This window comes from Ursus americanus, chromosome 32 (assembly GCF_024610735.1).
Source record: "Ursus americanus isolate L20-20 chromosome 32, mUrsAme1.1.p, whole genome shotgun sequence".
NCBI classification, from domain to species: domain Eukaryota; kingdom Metazoa; phylum Chordata; class Mammalia; order Carnivora; family Ursidae; genus Ursus; species Ursus americanus.
The window spans coordinates 13929212-13956510 of NC_142158.1; the positions used below are offsets into that span (position 1 = coordinate 13929212).

The window sequence follows — 27299 nt, forward strand, 5'->3', positions numbered from 1 at the left end:
AACCAACAGAAAAACAACAATTATCCTAAGTGAATAATTCACAGAAGAAATATAAATAGGCATTAAACATGTAGAAAACTCCAGAGTCTTTAGCAAAGAAATAAAAATTAAGATGATGAAATTCTATTTCAGACTGGCAAAGGGTTTGTTTTGTTTTGTTTTAAAGGATAACACTCAGTGATGATGATGATGATGGGTTGCAATGGACACGGCCGGCCCTATGCCAGTGGTGATAATGTAAGTTATTACATTTCTAAAGAGTAATTTGTTAAGAAGTCTTTTAAAATCTTATAACTTTTAGGAGTACTTGGGTGGCGCAGCCAGTTAAGCATCTGGCTCTTGGTTTTGGCTCAGGTCATAATCTCAGGGTGGTGAGATCGAGTCCCTCGACCATCTGGGAGCTCAGCATGGAGTCTGCTTGAGATTCTTTCTCCCTCTCTCTCTGCCTCTCCTGCTTGTACCCTCTCTCTCTCTCTTAAATAATAAATAAATCTTTAAAATTTTGTATCTTTTGGTTTGGTAATTATGCTGCTAGAAAATGAACCCAAGACAATTATCACATATGTGGACCAAGACTTACATACAACAGTGTTCATTATTATTCATAAAAGTGTAACATTAGGGGGGAAAGTACTTAAATGTTAAATAACAGCAAATAAATTATATCAATGTTGCTACTTCCATGCAATGGTTTACTATATAAATAGTGACACCATATTTCCAAGGAACCGCTAATGACATTGGAAAATGCTTTAAAGCACACTGACACATATATACAGTATGACCTAAATTTTGATGAGTTTTGGAAATTAGGAATCATTTTGATTTTCTCCTGATACTTTTTGTCTGCTCTCCAATTTTTCCTAGATTGAGCATGCATTACACCGATCACCAGAAATCCAACAAGCAGTGTTCAAAAATAAACATTTCTCTCAAGAAGCAAAGGTCTTCACTTTGAGGCACTTGAGCGTATTTGTCTAGTTGGAGAAAGAAATCCTGTTTCTTTAAATTCAAGTTCTGCGTTGGGCCGCCACTGGGAGGTTGTGCTGAATTTCCCTCATTAAGCAGTTTCCTAAGGAGAAACCACCTGATCAAGCGCTCGTTGCACCATTTCTTCAGATTTTTAATTTCAAAACATTTCACTTGGCAGAGGCGGACCAGGGAGCCCTGTCGGTGACTGCGGGTATCTGGCAGTGATGAAGGAAGCCAGGAAGGAACGGAGCTCCAGAGCAAGCCAGCACATTTTAATCAGCTTCAAGTCGTGGAAGAGCCAAGATTTACAAGGGCCTTACACCCCTAGGTATAAGCAAAGTGACACACTCCAGTGTAGCTGGGAGGTTTTATGGTGATGTTATCACTCAGAGAACGGAGACATAAAGGCAGAGGAGTGGGAAGAAAAGTACATAATGTTTTCACACACTAAGCTTAATTTCAATATTGTTTTGTGCTCCTGGGGCTTCCTTATGAATGACTGTAAAACTCTATTGTTCTGAAAATTAGCGGATTGCAAGGAGTATAGCACCTTTGGTGGCTCTGGTATATTGGTGGCCTCACCTCACATCAGGGCATGTTAAATGGCCCTAGTTTCAGGGAAATGATCTGCAGAAAATGACAAAAATGAAAGAAAACTAACTTTCTTTCTTTCTTTCTTTCTTTCTCTCTTTTTCTTTCTTCTGCATTTGGTGCAAACTAAATAGAAAGAAAGAAAGAAAGAAAGAAAGAAAGAAAGAAAGAAAGAAAGAAAGAAAGAAAGAAAGAAGGAAGGAAGGAAGGAAGGAAGGAAGGAAGGAAGGAAGGAAGGAAGGAAGGAAGAAAGAAAGAAAGAAAGAAAGAAAGAAGAAAGAAAGAAAGAAAGAAAGAAAGAAAGAAAGAAAGAAAGAAAGAGAAAGAAAGAAAGGAAAAGAAAAAGAAAGAAAGAGAAAGCACAATGCCAAGAATATTCTAAGAAGTCATGTCTACAATTTAAAAGTAGCTCTAGGTTATTTCTAGCTCCCAGGCCCAGTATGTGCTACATGGGGTAGGGTGACACATGCAGTTTTTGAACTTGACAATGTTACACAGAGAGCCTCCCCATAATCCCCCCCCCATTTCTGAACAATTTCTTGTTGTATTATATATTGTATCTACAGCTGTGCTATGTTCCGTGGCCATAAAACCATCCATTTGTATAATCTCGGGGCAAAAAGCACCACAAAGAGAAGCAATGGGACTGGGAAAATGATCCATCTTCATTTATGCATTTAAAATTTTTCTCGCTGTGAGAGCCTGGTGAGGTGGATATCTTCCTGTGAAAACCACAGAGAGCCAGCTGCCTTTTCCTAGTCCAACAAACATCAGTAGAGATAATAACATTAAGGATTCATAATCCCACATAGAAGAACACCACATTATCCTAACTAAATTTTCTCCTTTCGCGTCCCCAAGACTTATTAATACATGGGGTAAAAAGCTATGGGAGCTCCAGCTTCCACAGAGTGGTTGATGGATATCATATTCCAGCTGTTCCATTTGGAAGCTATTGTCCCAGATTCATCAAGTTCTAGTGGAAATAAACGAAATGTGACTATCTGATTCTCACAGTTTGTCTGAGCACACTTTCTTCATTTCTCCTCTATTATGCCAAAAATATCACTGAACTCTAAAGTGTTCTCAATTTTCTCGGTTCTCTGGAATTTTATCTCCAGTACGTCGGTGCTTTGCCACCAGCCTATGACAAATACCTCAAATATTTTAACTCCTTTCCTAAGATACACTGATTTGGGCTACACCATCATGCAATCTTCTTTGCTCATTCCTTTTCCTTCACAAAACCCCTACATATTGTCTTTAGGGCTGTGGCTTTTCTCCCGGCCAACTCTCAACCCTCTTTTGACACACTCTTCCTGGACTTTGAATGTTACCTGTGTGTTGATGACTCTCAGATTTGTTATTTTTCTAGACGTCTCCCCTGACCTACCGACTTTGTACCCAACGGACTGACATCTGCGCATGTACAGCTATCGGGCATCTCAAATTTCAAATAGCTGGAAAAGAAGATCAGTTTCCACTCTACTCTGCTCCTTTGAAAAGGGAGTCTTTCTGGTGTTAGCCATCGCCACAGTAAATGGCACCACAGCATCCCCCAACTGCTCAGCTTTAACACCTGGGTGTCACCTTCCATTTCTTGCTCTTCACATTCCAAATCCATCCAATCCATCAAAGTGACTTTATGGAAACCTTTTTTCGTAGCTCATTCACTTATTATTTTCTCTCCTATTACTCTGCTTCTCTCCGGAGAGTCAGAAAAGATACTTCAAAGAGTTGCGGGAATACAACAGGTTTTAGGTGGTGTGGTGGGATGAGAACAAAGCCCATTGGTTCTTCTTGGCATCTTTCCATGCCCTGTGGTCATCGAGGCAATCTTCCTTATGGCCTGGTCACTGCTCACTCTACTGAGGTCAGCAGCTGATGTAACCCATGATAAGGCTGTCTGCCTGGTCAGGGGCCCGTGATGGTCTCTACATGATTCAGCCAACCCTCACTTCTTGCTGATGCTGCTGTGACATCCTCTGTGTTTCTGTCATTATCTCCATTCAACCCCTGGTCTTGCTGCCTTTGCCCTGCAGCCTATGCTGTGGTGTGGCTATGGTGGGCCCCCATAAAGGTGCCGTGGAAGGGTTTCATGCCTTGCTACTTAGCTGCCCTTCCAGCTTCTCTCCTCTTTCCAGGTCTGTCCCCATGCTCCCAGGAATAAGGAATCTCCCTCCTATCATATGCTTTGTGTTGTACCTTTCCAGTATTCACTTAAATGTGGGTGTTAGAGAGGCCGTACTTCAAGTCTTCATCAGTTACTTTGCCCCCCTTCCTTTTGGACCAAAGACCAAAACATGAGAATGAGAACCACCTTCTTGGAATGCTTTTGAGGTTCATCTGTGTTATGGTTGATGTTAGTAGTTTAGTTCTTTTTATTGGCGAAGAGTATCTGATTGTTTGAATATACTGAATTTTGCTTGCCCACCACTAGTCGACAGAAATTTGAATTATTTGTATTGTTGGCTATTATGAATAGCATGGCGGAGATATAAAGATTCATGAACAAAGATATTTTTTGTTTGTTGTTATTTTAGATAGACATACAGAAGTGGAACTTCTGGGTTGTATAATAAATTTAAAGAGAGACATATCTGAGCAAAGATAAGTCCAAAGATCTTTGGACTCATATTCCACTCTATTCTCATCAACTGTGTGACATTTAGAATGTTATCAAAGCTCTCTGTGCTTCCGGTTCCTCATCTATAATGGCACTTATCTAACCGTATGACTCTAGAATTAATAATCCATGCAAAGCACTTGTACATTGCCTCACAAGAGTAAACACTCAGTTAGCTACGACTAATATTCATTCTGAGAACGTAGTGCATTTAATAATTATTTGCTAATTGACCAATCAGTTGAAGACGGCTTTATTGTCTACTCTGCACTGTACATAAAGCTTCTGATATCTAACTTCTATGCAGTGATGGTTCAAATTTCCTCTACCATTTCTTAATCATATGGCCTCTGCTTTGGGATAACTCTATGTGTGATTGACCCTTTGAGAGATTTTATCAAACATCTCATATCAGCAAAGATTCCTCAATAAACATTACATACTTCTTAGAATTTCCAAATAATAAATACAAATAATGGGAATATATGGGCCTCCCATTTCTGGAGTGACTTTTATGAAAGGAAGTTGACACAGTCATAACCTGATTCCCACATGGGACTTTTAATATTCTGATCTCTAACATCAAATAAACCCTGAGGTTTTGGGGGGTTTATTTATTTACTTATTTATTTTTTTAACTACAGGCTGGTGGTCTGTCTGGAATAAACTTTATGTGTGAGGAACAAATAAAATTTTACTTGCTGCTTGCAGACTAAATAATTCTTTTAAAGAAGAAAGTTTATTGATGTCGTAAGTAACACGATGCCTCTCGAGACGAGGGGTGACCTGGCTAAAAGCACCTCGCCGCCTCCCTTCCCCTCTTCACATTCTTTTAATTAAGAAACCTGCTGATGAAAGGTTCATTAGCAGGCACATTTCCTATTCTTGGAAAAATAAGGTTATTTAAAGAAATCTAACAGGCTCAACATGTCATGTTAAATATGAGCGCCTCCTCCTTTGTGCCTCATCCTTCAGGTAGCGTATTGAAACCTTTCATTTCTTCAATTGTTCCCTCACTAGGATCCAACAGTATGGTAGCTCTACCTCCCCCTGATAATATGAATATATCATTCCTATTGTAGGAATGTCATAATTACTTGGATGATATTGCTCTATCACTGAGCCTGTCATGGCGTAACTCTGTTCCCAGAAAGAAAAATAAACCACATTTCTTCCTAAATTCAGATTATTCGCCCTGTCAGTCACCACAGTGTTGCAAATCACCCTGGGGGTGTGGGGGGGGGTGAGGTAGGGAATGTGTCCTCAGACCAGAAAACAGAGCTCAATAAAGATCCTGGTCTGCCACCATGAAGGGCCCTAGGAGATTATTTCCAATCTTATTGGTTGTAAAGAGTTTCCTTTGTTTAGCAGCAAACTGGGAGTTAAGAAACAGGGAAATAGGAAGTTCCTAAAAATTTATACGGGCTCTCCAGAGTAAAGGTGTGATGCTGTGTTTCTGAAGTGATGTTTAATAGGGCAGGGTCTTCCCGCTGAGTAAATTAGCTAAGGTGGGGTCGTAAACTGGTTTGTAAGCTTGAAACTTTTTTATATTTCATCTTGTTTCCCTGTTGTTCCAAATATTTAGCCCATTCTTTTGTAAGTTAAGGGTACTTGGGCTATGTGGAAGGATCCAAGGAGAAGAAAGCTTATCCACACTTCTGTTGGAGTTTGAGAATGGGAGGAAGAAAACTCTGTGTTTCAGCCAGCAGGCCCAGCAGTGATGCTGGTGAGTTTCCTAAAGGGGAAATGACACCAAAGAGGACGTTTCTGGAGTCACACGATTCAGCCACTGTCCCTATGTGGAAATTAGTGTTTCTATGGTAAAATATTTTGGGTTTCTGTGTGACTTTTAAGGAGGAAACAGTTTATCTTAAACCACTCCTATCCGATGTGATCCCTGACCCTTCAACTCCTATAGAACTGACTCCTTCTTATATTAATAATTTCTTCCCATTGTTTTCCATTTCTTAAAATGCTTATAGTTTCTATCTACTCTAATAGATTGGCACTTTTGTTGAAGTTAAGAATTTACTATTTCTCATACTGTGGTTTGTGATACACGTATTCAACATTTTGAAAAAGTGGGTTGTAACCTAGATTTTTAAAACTTATTGTAATGTTTACTTTAATAGCCTAAAAGTCATAGTTCAAATTACATCATATTCAACAAACTAGTGACCTTTGTTCTGAACTCTTTTGTGAAAGAGACTTTCATGCTATTATGTATAAATTCCAACAGCTGTGGAGGAAAGAAAAAGAACACATGTACTGGAATCAAAAATCCCAGGCTTTCAGTCCAGGCTTTGCCTCCTACTACAAACTATCTCCAAGCCTTGTTGCTGCTCTGACGTCTTCATTTAATGTTAAATAGAAAAATAAAACCTTTCCCTTAAAAGTATGGCATTTGATTGAAATTAGATGTGTGGAAGTGCTTTATTAAATTATTTATGGTAGTAGTAGACACGGTAGCAGCAGCTTTGTATTAATAATTATAGCAGGACCTAGAAAACCACTTTTATAGGGTTAGCTGGAGAAGATGTTCTTTAATAAGGGGATATAAAATCATTTCAGGTCAAATACTAAATGTTTCAAAAGGAAGTAATATAATACACCCTTGATGTACCTTATAATATAAACCAGAATACTTAGAGTCACATTTAATTATACCAAAGAGCTTAAAAAGAATGTGCAAATGAGGATCCCTACAAATTACAAATTAAGAAAATCTAGTACTTTCCTTCTTCCTTTAAGAAGGCCTTGTCATTTAGTAAAAGAAAATATTTCAGTGATTTAGTTAGTGATAAATAAGTAAGAGAAAGCGAAGGATAAAGATGAAAAAAAAAAAAAATCCCCAAACTAAGACTGGAAGTCTTTTTTCCTCCAGTGGGTCGACTCTATTCCACATCCTATGTCAGATACCCAACCTGTTGTTCAAAAACTGTTCTTAAAAAGAGTCACCTATGCTTGCAATGAAGCTTCCTTGTTTAAACTAAAACTGAATCATGAGGGCAGTGCTAATGTTTCAAGTCTGGCTGTTTCACATACAAAAGTACAAGCGTACTTTTCAAGACCAAAGCTTCCAAACATCCAAGGAATTGAAATCCTCAGTGTGCTTTTACGTAACCTACACCTTGCTTCACAAGCCGTCGTTTATAAAGCCACGATGAAAAGAACAAGTCTATAAACCTGTGCTAAATGGCAGGAGTTTTGAGCTCCCAGGACCTCAGACCTGCAGTTTATGCAGTGATTTATATCTAGTGGAATTAAGAAAACGTATAAATGGAGGAGAAAAGGAGGGAACACTCAAAAGGGTGTGCGTGTGTTTTATGTATTATCATAGAAAGGAGGTACTCAGAGGAATCAGGAGATTCAGAAGAAAGAAGCTTGGAGAACTTTGGTCAGGAAACCACTTCACTTGACTGTGGCAAAAAAAAGAAAAAAAAAAATCATGTGGTATCTGTAAATACTCTAAAAACCCTAGAGCAGTATGGGGCCAGAGAAAGCACTTAGGGAGCGGCAACTGCAGATTTTCTATAATCATAAGAGGGAATTAGTGGCATCTTTAGCTTGGAAGTGGGCTAAGGTATATATTTTGAATCTGCAAGTAGCTTTGTTAAGCACATATTTTTGGAGGGGTGTACGGGGGTGAGAGGCTAATGAGATTATCGGCAAGAGGTCACATCACCACTGCATTAAAGGATCTTCTTCTGTATTTAAAGGTGAAGAGACTGAAGACAGATGTACTAGCTGATTTCATGCATTTTAATGGGTATTTCTTTTTTTTGGACATCGAAGCCAACACACTGGCTTTTTACGCTACATGTTTTCTTCATTGACACAAGGATATAAGATTGCTGAAAGCAGAGACCAGGAGAGAAAGCCTGTAAAGTTCTACTATCCAGATTCCCAAGCCCATTTTATGAGATGTCTTGACTTCCAATTACACAGTGACTCCGTCCGAATGACAACAGTAAAGGCAAAAGACCGTCGGTTGATTTATTTTCTTTGCACAGAATTGGCAATTCTTTTGATATTGAGTTTCAGTCTTATAATTGTTTTTTGTGTATGTGAATAAAATAACATGGTTGTTAGTCTACTTTCTATGATCTTTTTGTTTCCGGGAGATAACTTACTCTATTACTACTACTACTACTATTACTATTTACCTAACAATGTTGAGACACATAAAGCATTAACATGACTTTGAAATCTCCCTCCATTAAAGTGATAGGATTGAGGTGCAATATTGTATTCTGGTCCTTTAAGTGGCCTTCCAAGACCTGGAAAAGTATCCCTAACCATAGGATCCTCATCAAGGTCTTCCAAGTATTCCCTTACTGGATCTTACCACAGGAACAGGCTCAGCTCCTGATCAGTGTTTTGGGAGCAATATTAAAATTCCAAGTTGATCTTGAATAAGAAACTGGAAAACCCACTCCGTCACTCTTGACTGTTGATGTTTGGGCAGACAAGCTGAGATTCCTGGGCTGAACATCTGGCAGAAGCCATTTTACCATTCATCATTTCAAGGTTTCAAATTGAGGGCAAAATGCCATATAACTTACTTGTACATCGTTTACTAAAAACCACAACATTATAAGGCCAAAATGTTCTTACTTGAGAGGTTTTTATCCCCTTCCTGAAATATTCTGACATGTGCAAAGATCATGCCTGGCAAAATGTCCTAGATTTTAGTCCTGGCTGTGACATTTATTATGATGGGCAAGTCATCTTTCTGAATCTCACTAATTTCCCTCACCTGTGAAATTCCTGACCTGATTACCTCAAGGTTTCTCTAAGGAACAAATAGAATTATGTTGACAACATGTTGACGACTCTAACGTGTGATAGTAATGTAAGATATTGTTATTTCTTTCAATGTTTTAAGTTAAAATCTACAAACATTACATTTTCATGAAATATTCCAATAGCTGTTTTTTAGATGCTAAAAGCAAAATCTTTCAGATTTGAAATTTAAAAAGACGACAAGGAAAAGACCTGCCCTTCTCTAAAGAGGTTCTACTTTTTACAATCATCTTTCAGCACTCTGACTCGTTACACAATGTTTGCATCCGTACGTTTATGTAACGCTCCTGCAATATAAGGTGATTCTTCACCAAAAATCAAGGCGGGAATAAGCATTTCCTTCCACTCCAATTACCTAACAGCATAACTTTCTGTACTTCATCTACTCATTGGGAAGCAAATTACAAATTTGCTGGGAAGTTTTCATCAGAAGCAACATAAAAGAATTACATAAAGAAATATTTGGTGAGTGTTTCTATCTTATAGTAACGTGCAAAAATCATATTCGCACCCCTTTGACATATCTATTAGTGAAAAACCCATTTGTCTATTTGCGCTATATAGGCTACCATTTGTCGAGCCAATAGATTTATAATGATTAGGCTTAGTGGAAAAATCTAAACACAGAAAACTCTTCCACCATTATATTCATATTGAGAAATGTCAGGATTAACTAAAACTGGAGGTTAAAACACACGATTAATGACAAATGCTGCAATTCAATTGTTCAGCTAACTGCCATCATGCTTCTTCATTATATTCCTCTTAAAATTTTCTATTAGTGGTAAATTTTCCAAAAACAGAAAATGGGAAATACCAGGAGCTGACAGCATCATGTCAAAGTATGGGTAGCCATTGCCAACATCATCAAGGTAGAATGGCTTACGCAGTCCTCGAGCATGAGGATTATGTGTTATATCTTTGATTTGAGCCCAACAACAAAGTTGTTATGCACAGAATTTATCAAAAGAGTGAAGAAAAGGGGGCACATGGGTGGCTCAGTTGGTTGAGCGACCGACTCTTGATTTCAGCTCAGGTTATGATCCCAGGTCATGAGATCAAGCCCTGCGTCGGGCTCTGCAGTCAGTGGGGAGTCTGCTTGAGATTCTCTCTCCCTCTGTCTCTCCCCACACTCATGTTTGCATGTGCACATGCATGTCTGTCTCTCTTCCAAATAAATAAACAAATCTTAAAAAAAAAAAAAGATAAGATGGAAGAGAGAAAGGAAGGAAGAAAAAAGCAAGGGAGAGAAGGAGGAGAGAGCAAAAGGGGAAGGATACTACTACCTAAACTACTTGGTGACTTGGTTCAGTCATAAAATTACCAATTCGTGTTAAAAACTAAACTTTTCTCTAATACTGTTTCATACAGAGAGGTGATTTGCCTTCTCAGTGAATCCAATACATCAAAAACAAACAAACAAACAAACAAACAACAACAAAAATTATCCTGGGTGTGGGATTCCCTACCCCAAAACAGAAGAAACCAAACTTAAGGCATACATGGTGTAGATATGTCATTCTCTGGGACAACTGAATGTCACATTTTATTTGTAGAGCTTAGATTTGATATTTATTATTCTTGGTGAATAGTGGGCACATGTATTAAGTGAAAAGTGAATCAAATTTCAAGTTATACAAGATAGCATATGCAGCACGTCCTGCCAAGAAGTATTGGAAATATTTGGCCCTGCAAATAGGACAGAAACCCTGAGTGTTCTCTCCAATTTACGCCAGCCCCTTGATAACAGACTTTTCTTCAATGAATTTTTAGCAGTTTGCCTGATGAACCCGAATGGTCTTGGAGAAGTTGAGAAAACAGAACCCAAATAGAGATGCACTTTTGCTGAGCACTGTTGTAAAATCATCCAGAGCGCCATCAATGCATTCTTGTGTGACAATGAAGCCCCTCTGGAGCTGTGGTTAATTTCAGTAGAGTGTACTGTTCCTGTGTGACGCTTCCTAGACTCAGGAAAAACAGTTTGCCTGTTTAAGGACTGCAGAAAATAACAACTCACTTCTCCACATATGCTTATAAAGGGTGACAGTAAACTGTTAATTGGGTCAGTTTCCACCTCCACTGCTTATACATCATTAATATGTCTGTTACGGGACTGAAATTGCTCTATATTCTTTTTTGGAAGAGAAAAAAAATATACCAAGATAAAATTTTGGTGTTTTCAGTAAAAACTGTAGTAGGTATTTTTAATGACCCTGAAGTTCTGGCAAATAAAATAAGAACCTCAGAAAAGCACTATTATCATAACAGAACCAATTCTCTCTTGTTCCTGATGATCTTTGGTACCATTTCCTCTTACATAATTGTATGGTAAGCAACAACAGAACATCATAAGAGCTGTCATGAGGCTCAAGAGAAAAACAAACCTCATACTATTAATAACTTTTTTTCTTGGCATTTTTTTATTGAACATTGCGTCAACATTCTCTGGGCTCTACTGTTCTAAAATCCCTTTTAAAAACCTGGGGGGAAAAAATACTGCTTGGATCCTTCAGGCTTGAACTTTTTAGATTCAATCCAGGTCTGTTGTGTTACCTCTGGAGTACCCAGAACATTGTTCCTGAAGCTGGGAACAATGTGTTCTCCACAACTGCAAGCTCTATAAGTTGTACTTTAGATTAAATTTCTTTTTTTTAATTTCTATTTCCATGATCACATTTGAGGTGATGAAAATGTTCTATAATTAAATTATGATAAAGGTTGCAGAACTCTAAACATGATGAAGACCACTGAATTGGGCACTTTCAATGGATTAACATTATAGCTGCAAATTATTATTTTTTTTAAGATTTTATTTATTTATTTATTTATTTATTTATTTATTTATTTATTTAAGAGAGAGAGAACACGAGTGATGGGGAGGCACCGAGGGAGAAGCAGAAGCATATTCTTCACTGAACAGGGAGCCTGACGCAGTGCTCTATCCCAGGATCGTGACCTGAGCCGAAGCAGACGCCTAACCCACTGAGCCACCCAGGCCCCCCTATAGTTGTAAATTACAGCTTAATGAAGTTGTTGAAGTATTGGACCCATTTTAAAGAGGCAAATATATTTTAAAATAATAAAATAAGTCCTTTATTACTTAACTGAATGTTTGTCTCAGTAGGGTCTGCTGACAGCTCTGAGGTTCTTAACTATATTTCAAGGGATGCTCAAGGATTCCTTTAAAAGGAGTTTTAGTTTATTTGTAGGGTATATACGCAAAATGTGGAAATTAAGAAATGGAAACTGTAGATTTTAAAAGCACAATATAGACATTAAAGGCAATTGGCAATAGGGACAATCTGTTTTACAAATTAAAAAGTCCTTTAGTAATAACATAATATAAAGAAATGGTATGATTTGAACCAATGCATATATGCTATTAGGTATCTCTATCCTTCATTAGACTGTGACTATTTTCCCATGGAGAGGGCCCAGAGTTTGAAGTCATTACCTCTTGATCAAGGATAGTAAATTCCCTCCACTTAAGGTTCTCTTCACACGTCCTTTAGATTTTGCAATATCTAAAAGCATCATATAAATTTTAAAAGAAACTGAAAGTTTAGTTAACAAATAGTGCTCTTTGTTAAAACAAAACAACAACAACAACAAAAAGCCTTATTGGCATAGCTCATTCCAGCCTAATGACAAAATTAGGCTTATTATCCATGATTTTTAAGTTTTATACGTGACTAAGACAATTAGGAAAGACCCAGGAAATGAGTATCAGCCAAATGTGAAAAAAAAAAAAAAAAAAAACAAGGGTTTGAAAACAATCTAAAAGATCAAACCTTTGGCTAGGGCAAGATTTATTTGACAAAACTGTGCCCCAAAAAATCCATAAACAAATTTTTATATCAAGAAATTAAAAATAAGCAAGTATCCAAAGCAGGACAAATGAGTCATCGCCTGACCTGGTGACAGGCTGTAGAGTGACAATGAGAGCTTTTCCAACAGCTTGCCTGAGAAGAAGCCAAGGGACCAGCCTGGAAACCAGGAGCTAAATGTAGATGGCGGCGCGTGTCGCTTGGAGCGCTCACGGTGACTCTGTTCCTGCCAAATATACAGCAGCTTAGCTGTGTTTTAGGACCTAATCGAGGCATAAACCACAACTGCTGCTGTTGCTGGTGATGATGGAAACCAAACTGCCTTTCTAATTGGAAAGGAAGAAATGTGAACAAAGAGAACCAACCAACAAAATCCCATCAGGAGATGCAAAATGTGACTGGGTTCTGCCGCCAAGTTAAGAAAGGTGTGTGTTTCATCAAATCCGAAAGATAATCAGAACCGAGAAGGAGAAACACCATGGCAATGTTGGCCAGTTCATTAACACTCTCTGTGACTTTCTTTCTTCCCTGTCTGAAGACAGATCATGAGGCCACTACGTAGCAGACAGATTGTCATGGCACAAACACCTACTTGAAAACATAACAGGGACTGCTCCCGAAAGACATGGGACAGTGGTTTGCAAAGGATTTTATATCGCGCTTGGTACTTTTTCCTGTCAAAGAACACGTATATAGGTCTTTTTCCAAATTATGAAAATATTATGTGTTCATCATAAAAATTAGTAGGAAATTTAGAAAAGCACAAAGATAAATTTTCCATACTCCTACATCAAAGGAAGATAGAACCATGTGAAAATTTTATGTATGTCTTTGTAACTTTTGACTTCACTTTACAGTCTTCCATGGGCCATTTTTGTACTGATTCATATTGAATTACTGGGAACTGTGGTTTTGCAATGCACACGGAAAGTGAAATACTAATATATATCATTTCTTGCCTATTTATCCAAACTCGGTGTTCCCCGATGCTTACATTAGTCATGTTCCAGCCATACTAAATTCTTTTCTGTTCTCCAAAATACCATGAGATTTTTAAAAATTTTTTTATTTAAATTCAATTTAGTTAACATATAATGTATATTAGTTTTGGGAGTAGAATTTAGTGATTCATCAGTTGCATATAACACCCAGTGCTCATTACCTCAAGTGCCCTCCTTAATGCCCACCACCCAATTACCACCCCCCACCTCCCCTCCAGCAGTTCTCAGTTTGTTCCTAGAGCTAGAGTCTCTTATGGTTGCCTCCATGATATTTTATCCTCTGCTTGGAGCGCCTATTCTTCTGGTGCCCAATTTGTCCTTGAACTGCTCTTCATCTTAAATACCTATCTCGATAATCTCCTTTGCAAGATCTTCAATGGCCTTTTCAAATGGGTTAAGACTGTCAAAAAGAAAACCATGGGCCCCAAATAAAGTCACCTGGACCAAATCACCAAACGGGGGCTCATTAACCAACCTAACTGCAGTTCTAACTTCCCCAGAAATGTAGTCTTTACCAGTCAATCAAGAATTTTCCAGCAGCACCAATGAGGTAATGGGACACATGGGTTCTCTCCATCTCTCCCACTGCCCCAAAGGATGGGGAGGTAATCTGCATGATAAAACCCTCAGCTTTTCCCCCTAAAGGAGAGTGACCTTCCCAGAAACAACCCTTTCTTTTCTTTTGCTAACTTGTTGCCCCACCTCCTTCCTAGAAAAAACCTGCCATTTTGTACAGCTCCTTGAGCTCCCTCTACTTGCTAGATAGGATGCTGCCCAGTGCCTGAATCACTTAATAAAGCCAAGTAGATCTTGAAATTTCCTTGGTGGAATTTCATTAACAATACTATCTCCCTTCAAGCTACCACCATACTGCCTAGCGCCATCCACGGAATTGGCACCATCTACTGTATTGGCATTTTAGCCCCCCAACTGCTTAACTTCTTCACTGTACTATAAAGGAAGAGATACTGTTTTTACTTTCATGTGCATTTGGAAAAAAGTGCCTACTTCATATCAGATGATCCATAACAAAGTGGCGAGTAAATGAATAGATGGGTGAACGAAGTTATTTCATCTCTCTGAGCCCACTTCCTCATCTGTAAAATGGAAATACTACCCACCACATATATTTGCTTTGAGAATTAAATGAACCAACATATTAACTGCTTGACATAGTGACTGACCCACAGTAAGAGCTATTTATTTTCTTCCTTTGTTCCTAAGAAAATATTACTTTAATTTTAAGCCCCTTTTTAAAAAAAATTCTCTTTGACCTATCTACCAAAAACGTGAGCGTTAAGAGTTCAAGCGAATAGTTTCTCTGAGCAGGTAATAATACTATGGTGACATTTTTGCAATTCTAATTTATTCAAGCTTTGTGACTGTTAAAAGCCCAAAGAACACCCTATAGAAATTAGATAAGCTAAAAGGGACAAAGGGTAATAGGGGAGCCAGTATTTCAATAGAGTTGTATTTTCATCTCATTGAAGCCTATACAAATGCAAGTGATGGGGAACTGGCTTTTCTCGAGTAACAGTCGGATATGGAAAGGAATTTGACTTTCATTCTTCCCGGTAAAGAACATTGTACTTCCAAAGGGGGAAAAAAAGAACATTGTTTAATGCTTTACATGAAATTCCATTTCCCACCACATAATTATTAAAAGATAAGTAGCTTCTGCATTATTAATAAGAATAAATAATTAGATGGCAATTAAATAACTATCATTAATGACTTGTTCATTAATATGTTAGTAGTCAGCTGTTTTATCATGAAGAGAAATTAGAGTAAGATAGTAGGAAAATTCAATAAATAATAAAACAGAAAGCTGTGTATTGTGCCTCAGTTAATTACAAATATATCTGATTCTTAGGGAACGCTAAAGAAATTTGCATACCAAGTACAGAAGTAGTTCAAAGCTAATAGGTGCTTTGTTACAAACAAAACTCTCTCATGTCTCTTTGAGTTTAAGTTTGTTTACTCTTACAAAAACTTGATTTCCTGTGTCTGAGGAAAATAAGCTTATAAAAAAGATGAAAAGCCTGCTATATAGCACTCCAGTAAAGAGATGCTAAGAAATTAAGTGTTAATGAATCAAAAACATATGGATTACATTTCACTTCAAATAGAAATGATTTTAGAATCAAGGGGGAGAGTACTTAGCAAAATGTAAGTAAGTCTTTGTCAATCTTTAAAACCCAAGCATTTATGGTATCTTCAGGAAGCTCCTAGTTATTCCTTTCCTTAGTGGTTACCTATCATTTTCATTTATAGAAACGATCCATCTCTCCAAGGCCAAATGACCTTTCAAACGTTTAACAATGTATTGAGTCAGTTATATACCGACATCCCAGAAGTTCAGAGATAAAAAAGATCAAGGGGGAAATATGTATCAATTAACCAAAACCACCATGCCAACATCGAACATTTTCCACCACTCCTTGTTCATCATGATTTGAAAGACAAAAGAGAAATGCCAGTGGTCACATACCGTTTTAAGTCATCTTCTTTTATATGCATTTTTAGAATTGTAGCTAAGATTTGCGTTTTCTATCAATCTTTCATTGTACAAAAATTGGAACTTGTGTAATGTTAGTAGCTCTAAATACAGTCCACATTTACATAAAAATCTTTAAAAGGAAGTGTTTTCATGCTTCTGGAGATTTGGGAATTTGTTCAATGCAAGCAGAAAACAACATTAGATGTAGAGTTCACAATAGGTATTTGATTACTGAGCAGAAACCCCTATGTGTAAGATAATTTAGGCATACTTTTAGGATGTATTCACCCAAGTCCCTAAGATATGTTCTTCACTAAATAAAAATAAATAAGTAAATACAAAATAGTGCACTTTTCCAAAGCAACCAAGTACATTTTTAGCACCTAGTCTACTAACTTCCCATCAAAGAACTGTTCATTTACGTTCCTATATTGATGCTGAAGTCTCTTTCACTAAGGATTCTGTTCTGACGTCCAAGATGTTCATTTATTATTGTGGGTACTTATTCTTGTGCCCCACACTCAGTGTGAAAAGCTTTTCAGTCATTTTGGAAGTGAAGCCTCTGTAGGCAAATCCTCCAAGTGTGAAATTCACTGGAATCACATTCGGGGGACAGGAAGTGTTACAGGTAGATGGTTTGAGCCCTCCCCTTTTGTTCTCTTAATGTTAGGAGTTAAATGGGCCTTAGCTCTTCTGATTAGGCCCCTGGTGGCCACCTCCTACAATCAAAGCAGCCTGTTTACCCTTTGAATGGACAGAATTCCAGGGTTCTTTGGGTTGGAGTCACCATTCTGCCACCTGCCATTTTGAATTCAGCTTGACTCCCGGTTTCCACTTCCACTTGCTTCCACCTGCCATTCCTAACTTCAAATTTGGCTAGGTCCAATTTTGCTTGTTATTTATCTTCACCTACTTTCAAGTCCTCATCAAGCTTGCAAAACCTATCCCTCCACAACAGATCAGGATGAGAAATACCTGATGACGTGTAAAGCACAATCTATAAGTGATTGTGGGATTGAATTGAATTGAATAATTGATGGAAAACTGAACTATGTATTAGACAGAGTGTATTAAAAACATTAGAACTTTAAAACAAGCTATATAAGAGGTGCCTGGGTGGGCTCAGTCAGTTAACATCTGCCTTTGGCTTGGGTCATGATCCCAGAGTCCTGGGATCGAGCCCCGCAATGGGATCCCTGCTCAGCGGGGAGTCTGCTTCTGCCCCTTCCCTCTGCTCATGTTCTTTCTCTCTTTCTGAAATAACTAAATAAAATCTTAAAATAAAATAATAAAATCAAATTAAAAATTGATAGAATTCAATGCAAAGGCAACCCAAATCCTTAATGGAATGAGTTACCTCTTTTCCTAAAGCTTTCAATGGCTTCCTGTTGCCTATGATAAATATATAGCCCCCACTACTGTGTCCATTTCAAGTTTCTAAACTCCTTCTCCAGGCTGAGCTCTCACTTTCTTCCAGCCTCTGCCCTTTGTTCCAGTTCAAACAAATTGCTTTCAATTTTCAAACCTGCCTTGGTATTTCCTGTCAGTATACCTCTACTCACTGTCTCCTTCCGCATGGAAAATTCTATCAAATGTCTCCATCCCAAATCCCCATCAACATGCTTCCACGTATCTATTTGCTACCACCTTGCCACCCAAGGTCCTCACCAAAGCTTCTCCTCCTCCCTGACCATATTTCTCCAGTAAAAATGAGTAGTATTTCTAGGAAAACAGTGCAGTCACTCCATGATATACTGCCTGCCATTGGCCGTGTCAATAACAATGTGTAGGATCTACCTCCCTATATAATTATAACCTTCAGAACAGAATTTCAGCAACTACAGAACTCAGAGAATTGTTACAGTCACATTCTGAGGGCACAAGAGTAGTAGATAAATAGCAATGCCTATACAAAGAAGAGAAAACAGGATATGTGTCTACGTGTGCTTGTGTTTCCCGGTACACATTCATGGTAAAGGATGGGTAGCTCCTTCTCAGAGTCCCTTACTTAATTCCATTGTATAGCCATCTCTTCATAAAAACTACTCTAACATACAACAACAAAAATTATAATCTTCATTAATTGCATCTGGTAGATAATACAGACTCGAGAAATAGACATTTTAGTTTTTATGCCTTCTAATTATGCTGCTTGAATGGATCTCTAACTTTACTGTCCACTGTCCCACGAGGCATGACTTTCTCCAATCCTTCCTCTCTGGCTAACATCCTGCTATTTCTATGAGCTTCAATAGCCCCTTTTAAAGTGATAGTTTCTTTAAGAAAATAATTACAATGTAAATTAGTCTTCGACAAATAGGCACATTTTGGAATTAAATTCCTAAGTATCGAAGCTTTGCTTCCTGATATGTTCAAAACCATTATATAAGTTTAACCATAGCCATTCAATCTATGTACCTAGAAATATCATTTCTTCTGTTGCTAATGAAGGTCCTACGGCACAAATTTATTAAAGGTATACGTTTGCATGGGATAATAATTGGGTCGATAATATTAAATTCATAGGCTCATTATTTAATTGCAAGGGCAGATTATGAATACAGCTTCTAAAATGTATTTTAATGAAAAACACTACATCCTGACCTAATCATATCAACCTTATGCTATCTAATTAAGGATGCAAAAAATCATTAGAGTTGCAAAATATTAGTTCCAGTTCCATCAGGCTGTGAGCTGCCCCTTCATGAATATATATATTTTTACTCATGATAAATAGTTAATGAGGTAAAAATGACAAAATTTGCATGTAGGCAAATTAGTTTAATAGAATGATGTCTTTTCTGACTACTGAAAGTGACCTTTTCCTTTTCAAAAAAATGGTTAAAATACTTCGAAATTATCATCTGGCTGTCTTTGCACAAATGACAAATTATATGTATGAACAATATAAGAATTACAAAATGCAATAATCCTAAATTCTCATCATACTGTAAATGTGTTCTGTGCTTTTGCATTTATCAATTTAATAAAAGGAAATTAAGCATATTATAAAGTGTCCATTTATGTGGCAATTTTTAATCCAGAGCATAAAAAAGAGAAGCATGTGCTTAATAGCTAATACTATGGCAAAGATCTAGATCAAATTTTTAAAGTACAAAAATTCTAGACTACTTACTTGAAATACTTTTATATTAAAGTGTCTATTCCACTCTTAATTTAGCATTTTAGATTATAGATGAGTGTTCTAAATTAAACTGGCATTGTATCTTGAAATTAGTACGTTAATTATTCACCAGGACTACCTTGCTTCCCTATTGAAATAAACTAAACAAGGAAACATAAAACAGGTTAAGAAGAACATTAAAAAAATTAATCATAAATAAGCGGAAGTCTTCATGGTATAAATGCCAGGTCATGAAGAGATGTAACAAATAAAATATGTATGCCTATTCATTTAAGTTTAGGAATGTTTCTGTATGCTTAATAAACATAACCCCAGCAACGAGGAATAACAGGTGCTCTCCAGATTTTCAAACGATTTGCATCCACATCTCTGTGAGTCTCCTCATTGATGGATGCTGAGTCTATACATGTTGGGGAAGAGACAGCAGCAATTTATCTAGATATATTAATGTCTGTTAATGGCCCAAAAGAATCTAAGCCAAAATATTTTACTTAAGACGCAAATGCCTTTGATTATTTACTTTAATTACTTTTAGTCCAATTGTCTTTTCTTTGATCCATTTAAATGTCTATACACTGTCAGCATTACAAACACTCAAGGTTTGAGGTCTTTTCCTTAGTTCTACTCTTGTCCATCATGGGTCACCTTTTATAAAGGAGGGAATAAATATTAATTTTAAAGAATTAAAGAATTTCATAATCTCCTTTAATTTTCCCTCTAGCACCTAAACATTCATTTTCCTCTTCCCCTTTATGTCCCCAGTCCCCTCCCCATCCCACCTTCTCTTATGTCTCACTCTCTCTGACTTTCCTAGACAAAATAAACAATCATAAACAATAAAATGATTCTCTACTTTTCTCTGTATTCTCTTGTTAGGTACTATGGTTCAACTCAGATCATTTTGGTACTCAACTTGGGATTGCTTCCAAATTCCTAAACGTCCATATTCCTAAACTTGATGTTTGAAGCTTAATAATGAAATAAATATTCTCTACCTATCCCAGTCACTTTGACATTATCCTGCAGAGAAAGTGCTCTTTGCTTAATTTTTAGGATGATTTAAACAATTTGGGCCTTTCAAAAACTATGCTGTTGTCAAGGATTTTTGAAGAAGAAACCAGGATGAATATATCGCAAAGTGAAATGTGTTTTACTTCAAGTCAGGGACAGTGATTGTGGAAATGTCTGAGGTAATGTTATATTTATCTATCAAATTAACAGAATTCAAGGCATATTGCATATATTCATAGTAAACCCTTGTGGAATTTTTTTAAAGCAATATTTAGGTTTCTATCAGATAGAGAATGGAATGGGGTAGATTATATGTTCATTATATGGACAAATCAAATATGTTCAATTATTCAGTCATTCATGTTTGCATTCATTTATGTACTGAACGAATAGACAACAGAAATGTACTATGTTCTACAGACACTATTAAAGATTGAGAACACAAAGATGGAGAAGCCACTGGTTTATTGCACAAGATCTTAGTCTAAAAAGGAAGTGGGAAACACCTATAATTCTCAGATTGTGTGTTAGAAGGGTCAGATAAAACAAGCAGCTTTGACACAAAGGAGATGGTCCTCTCTGGGCAGGCTCCATCAAAGCAACACTCGGGGTCAGCCTGGAAGAAGAATTAGTTTGCCAGGGGGTACCTGGGGGGCTGGGAGGGTGCTCCGCCAAACAGAGAGGAATGGATGGTAATGTAAAACAATATGTCACATTTAGCAAACTAGCCTTATTTTAATATGACCTAATTATATTTCAGTGAGAAGCATTTGGCAAGAGGAAGGCTGAGAAGGGAGAGTGGGATATGGATACAGGAGACATCACCAGAAAGGTTGACAAGAATCCCATCAAATGGCAAAAATGCATTAGTCTGAATTTTGGCTTTTACTCCTCAGGCAAAAGGTTTATGACAGGGAAATGGAGGGTCATACCTGCATTGTAGAAAACTTCTAACGAATGAAGTCATGGATGGTGTGATGACGTGGTAACTGCAGTGTGAGACTGCAGGTAGACAGAGCAGTTAGCAGAGTATTGCTGTTCTTCAGAAGCTGGGTATTGAGGTCATAGACATGCAGTAGCAAATGCAATAGAGAAGAGTAGATATTAAGAAAGTAAAGTCAATAGAACTAACTGGATGATAAAACTGAAAAAAAATTCTAGGAGACAAAGAAAAGTCTAGAAAAACACCGGGTTTTGAATCTTTGTGATTCAGAGTAGATGAAAATGCCATGTATAGAGGTTATGGATGTGTAAATCCTGTGGTTTTGTGACATAAGTGAAATGCATTTGTTAATTAACACTATGTGTCAAGTCAGTTTTGTTGGGTTTGGGTTTCTTTGGGGCATACACCTGAAGATATCAAGTAGGCTGCTGGATGGTATTAGTTTAAGACTCAGAACAGAGGTGTAGCCTTGAGATACACATTTGATCATCTTCAGCAGGATGGAAGATTGAATGGAGGTTAACAAAAAAAGAGTGTGCAGAGTAAGAAGAAAAATAAACCAAGTACAGGGCCCTGAAAAACACTAAAACAGAAGTCACTGATGAAGTCAATGCAGAAGTCTGGAAAGGAGATTACTGAAAGATGGAGGAGAAGCAAGGGACTGACTAACAGAGGCATCAAAGGAGAAAAACAGAAATAATATTCTCTTCCTCCTGTCCTGCCAAGATGACATCGAAGCCAGCAATCATGTCACATGTGAGAAGTCAGTCATAGCTTCTTGTATTATTCTTTTTCCTTAAAGTTTTATTTATTTATTTATTTATTTATTTATTTATTTTTTTTTTTTTTTTTTATTTGAGAGAGAGAGAGAGAGAGAGAGAGAGGGACCATGCAGGAGAAGGGGCTGAAGGAAAGGGAGAGAATTTCAAGCAGACTCTCCGCGGAGTGCAGAACCCAATGCAGGGCTCCATCTCATGACCCTGAGATCATGACCTGAGCCAAAAACCAAGAATCAGATGCTTAACTGACTGAGCCACCCAGGTGCACCACTAGTTTCTTTTATATTTTTCACAACCCTTGTGTAATTTTGCCCAATATATATACGGCAGGTATCAATAAATATTTCCATAAGAAAATAACAGTGCCACACTCTAAGAACCACCTGGCCATGTTTCCTCATTTCAACTAATACAAAATAATCAATATACAGTCAAGTTGTGATATTTGTAGGGAGGTGGCAGTCAAATGCAATAATAAATGGCTTCAAGAACAATGTGAGAAAATGTACCGACTTACTGATATGCTAACAGAATGAGTTTCTCTTTGTGTGGTCAAAAAACACATCTACTTCAAACCAACTCACCTTCTTCCTTTCACCATGGATTCCTCTCCATTGCTCAGCCCTTTTCATTATGTAACTGAGCTCCTGATTGGAAATCTCCAAATCATACGGTATGAAAAACTTGGTTTCTTCACTATGGATTCGCTGAAATGCATCTAATATCCAGGAATCATTGTGCAATCTAAGAACAAAACCATCTGTTATTTTTGTTCTCCAAATATTGTTTACTTTTTGTCTCCAAAAATGTTAAATAATTTGTTTCTTTTATCAATTTCTATTTATTCTATTCTAGTTCATTGTTCCCACTTATCTTTCAGAAATTATTTGACTTACATTTCAGAAATAATTTAATACTATTCTCCACTAAACATCATAATCAAAGAATAATCTGGGTTGGTTGGTTTTTTGGGTTTTTTTGCAATTATCTCCAATAAGCCTACTATTTCTGATTTTTGATGTCTAGCTAATAGATGGTAGAAAATTAAGAAATATTTAGCCATAATTTGTATTATGAATACCACATTAATTCAAATATGAGGGATCTGTTAAAGGAAACAGTCAAGAACCCTAATGCATCACAGTATCTATAAACTACCCATTTGAAAAGTTATTACAAAATGCCCAAGTTAAGATTTGGACTACAAGATTGTTGAGCATTGCATGGGAAGTTCCTTTCTATACAAAATGGGGAATAGTAAGTATTTAATTTCAATGATCAGGATAATTATATTTTGCTTTAAATAGAGTAAGTAATTAAAACTAAAATTTATTGAGTTCCATTATGATGGTGGTCTTTCACACCCATTGTGTTATCTAGCCTTCCTGTAATCCTGTCTTTTATATATTTATACACTAAAATTAAAAAAAAATAGTCTTGCTATTTATAAGTAACAGAGACAGAATCTAAACTCAGAGCTAACACCAAAATTCATTTCATTCCACCATCTAACTCTTCAGTGAAAATAACTGATACAACACATATCTTCATTTAAGGATCTTTATCTCACTTTTTCCAAAATAGTAAAATAGATTTTTGACCCTACCTGCCAAATAAGATCTGTGTGTCTTTGTTTCCCCCTAACTATTTTGTACTCATCACAGAGTGAAATAAAAGCAAAACTGCCAGCCAGTGTCACTGGTGGCCCAAGACAGGCCATATGGCTTGGTACCATCTTGAAATTCAACTACTACTCTTACTGTGCTTTGAGATTCTAGGTCGGCCATTTGAATGATTTACTAGTTGTCTTGTTAGCAAGAACTAGTCTTTACCATTCTCTTAAGCTTGTTTAATGTAACATCCATCTTTTTCTTTTAATGGTAGTAAGATTTAATGTAGTTAAATTACTGTCAATTTGCTGCCATAAACATTTTCTATATGAAGATTTTAAGTGCAGGATTATCAACAATGCAATTAACTTTGAATTAATTAGAAATCACAGTCCTGTTTCTGCTAGCTTCTGTTCCTTTTGCCCAGAAAATGTGTCTCCTCTTTATATCTCCTTCATTGTGTGTGAAAGAATAATTATGTAAGCATCCAAGCCGGGATCTACAGGATGGTACACAAATGTTTGAACAGAGAACAAAATGGCACATTGGACTATGGAAAGCTGTACAAAGATTAATTGCATTTAGTTTTACTTGTACATTTTTTTCTTGCCATGTTGAGTAGCATTTTCCAGTGAACAACTTTATGATGGGTTGTAAATGAGTCAACTTACCAACTGTTACTAGTTCCTACCTATTTTCCAGCCCTATAGAGCCAGTTTACACAAAACAGGAAAAAATAGTCTAGGGTTATATGTGCAAAATTCTAAAAATAAATTGAGTGCTGATAATCATGTAATTCATTTGATTATGTAATCAGTCAAGCAACATAACATTTACCCAAAAGTGAGTTATTTTATCTTTTCAGGGAGTTAGGCCGTCCATACTGATCAAAGTTGGTGCATAGCTAGAGTCCAACCAAATGTTAAGAAAATTTCTATAAAGACATACAATGTCAAAACAGTTTCAATAAATTTCCTAATTAAACTTATTTTATTTATAAAATATATTATTTATATAAAACAATTATTTCATAAACTGGGCATCGGTAGACATTGATGAGAGCAACACACTGCTTTCTCTGGGTAAACAACATTGGAACCGGTCAATAAAGTATTAAGTTTAAACTTTCCATGATCATATTAAGTTATGAAAGTTTGTTATTCTCAAATGGGTCAGAAATAATACACACAGACACACATGTATTTTCATGAATTTTCTTCCATTTTGGGTGTGTGTGTACAAAGATCAGCTTGATTTATATAAAATCGAAGATACTAAACATATTACATGAGAGAAGAGAAAGAGAAAACCAAACATGGAAAAAATTTAATAATGAGTGAAATTAGGAGAAGCATATTCAAGTTCATTGTATTATTTTGCATTTGTGTAGGTTCAAGTTCATATTTAATAAAAAGCTAATAATATGTTATGGTATTTTACATCATTACGTGAGGATGGTTATAGATGTGGATTTCTTTTAACAATACAACTATTCAAAGTGTCTGAAAATTTTACATTTTTAAATTATTTCTTCAAAATGTAATTAAAAGAGAAACTGTATTCCACCTGTCTGCAAAGCCGTAGGCATTATTGTGTATAGAAATAGGTCACATATTATGCCACAGGTTCTGATGACAGCCAATGAAACAAAGTAATTTACAAAGTCCTCTGCCCTGTGTCCTACATTTGAAGCAATTCATTGCTTGGTGAATGGCAGAAGCTATTATGTTTGGTTCACATCTGAATGTGGGTCATTTACAGGAACCTAGGATGTGACATTTCTTTTAAAGCTAAAAAGGACAAGTGTGAATATTTAGCTAATATAGTATTTTAAGGGTTATGAAAAGGATGGAGTCTATAGCTTAAACTAGCTCCAAAATATATATATATATATATATATATATATATATATATATATATATATATATACACACACACACACACACACACATACATATACACATATATACATATATATACATATATACACACACACACATATATATACATATATATATATATATAAATTTAAAAGAATCAAATATGATTGCTTCTTTCTAACTCTAAAAATTACAAATGAGTTTACCAGTATGGCTTTACAGATATCATAGTCAATGTGCTTATTGATAAAACTACTTATCTACTGGTGTAAGTACATAGAATGCTTCAGGTAAAGGTCTGAACAGTTTATACTTGCCAAAATTCATGTGAAATCTGTTCACATATTCTTTAGTGGACTTGTTGAACATTTTAGATGAGGTGTATGACACTGAAGTTTTTATATGTATGAAAAAAGCTTTTGTGGGCTTTCTAGAAACACTTGAATACTCACCATTCTATTTAACACTAACTGAAATTCAAATGGCTTTGGTTTGAAATTATACTAAATAGAGGAAAAGAGAAATACAAAATAAAATTAAAAAGATAAATAAAATGGTGAAGGGAAAATAATTTTAGGAAAAGGAAAAAGAAATTCAAAAAATAAAAACATGCACATAACGGGAAGTAGTCAAGAACCCCTCCACCCCCATTTCCAGAGATAGCTCTATCATAGGTTTATGAAATACATATCCTTCAAAATATGTGCAGTCTCATGTTAGTAAGGGGACAATCATCCTCTTCATTCACTCCTCATTAATTCATTGTCTCGGTCAACAAATACTCATCTTTGCCTGCCAAATGCCAAATACTTAGTAAGTGCAAGCAGTAGGGAAGGGGGGCAGGTGATAATCCCAGGAAGGGGGGACAGAGGAGATTGCATGGGGCCCTGCAGCTGGCAGGAAAAAGGCAGAATGACGAGGAAAGCACAGGGTGTTAGGGTAGTACAATGTAAGGAAGGTGGGGCTCACCCAGGTCAAGAGAGCTCTTAACGTGAGAGCAATCAGAAGCCATTACATGGATTTGAGGCAAGGAGTGATATGATACTTTTTAATTAAAAATCATTCTGGTTATAGTGAGGACAATAGATTAAAATGAGCAAAAAGGAACATAAAGAGACTGGTTGGAAGGCTAATGTTACAGTAAGTCGGGGGAGAGATCAGGGCACATTGGACAGTGAAAGGAGCCTATGGATAGAATAAGATGGACAAGTTCAAGAGTTAAGCAATTACCAGAACCTGGAGAAGGTGAGTGTGGAGGGTGAGGGAGAGAATGGATTTGAGGACAGATGCCAGGTTTCTTTCTCCCTCTCTTTCTCCTACCCGCCTCTGTCTCCCCCTCCCTCCGTCTCTCCCTCCCTATCCTCCATTCCTTCCTTCCTTCCTTCCTTCCTTCCTTCCTTCCTTCCTTCCTTCCTTCCTTCCTTCCCTCTCTCTTTCTCTCCCTTTTCCTCTCTTTCTTCCTCTCTCTCTTTCTCTCTTTATTTCTTTCTTTCCTTCTTTTCTTCTTTCCTCTCTCTCTCTCTTTCTTTCTTACTCAGAACTGGATGGGTAATCTTGGCATTTACTGAGACAGGAAACCCTAGATGAAGTGACTTGGAGGAGAAGATC

At 36.8% G+C, this 27299-nt stretch overlaps 1 protein-coding gene across 1 annotated transcript in view; it reads right to left on the minus strand.

Moving 5' to 3' along the window:
* LOC123801533 (uncharacterized) overlaps positions 1-27299 on the minus strand; it is a 219874-nt gene that overhangs the window by 36008 nt on the left and 156567 nt on the right. Inside the window, exon 10 of the mRNA XM_087857899.1 lies at positions 22786-22945. Coding sequence (XP_087714025.1) covers positions 22786-22945 — 160 coding nt within the window. The remainder of the gene's footprint in view (positions 1-22785; positions 22946-27299) is intronic.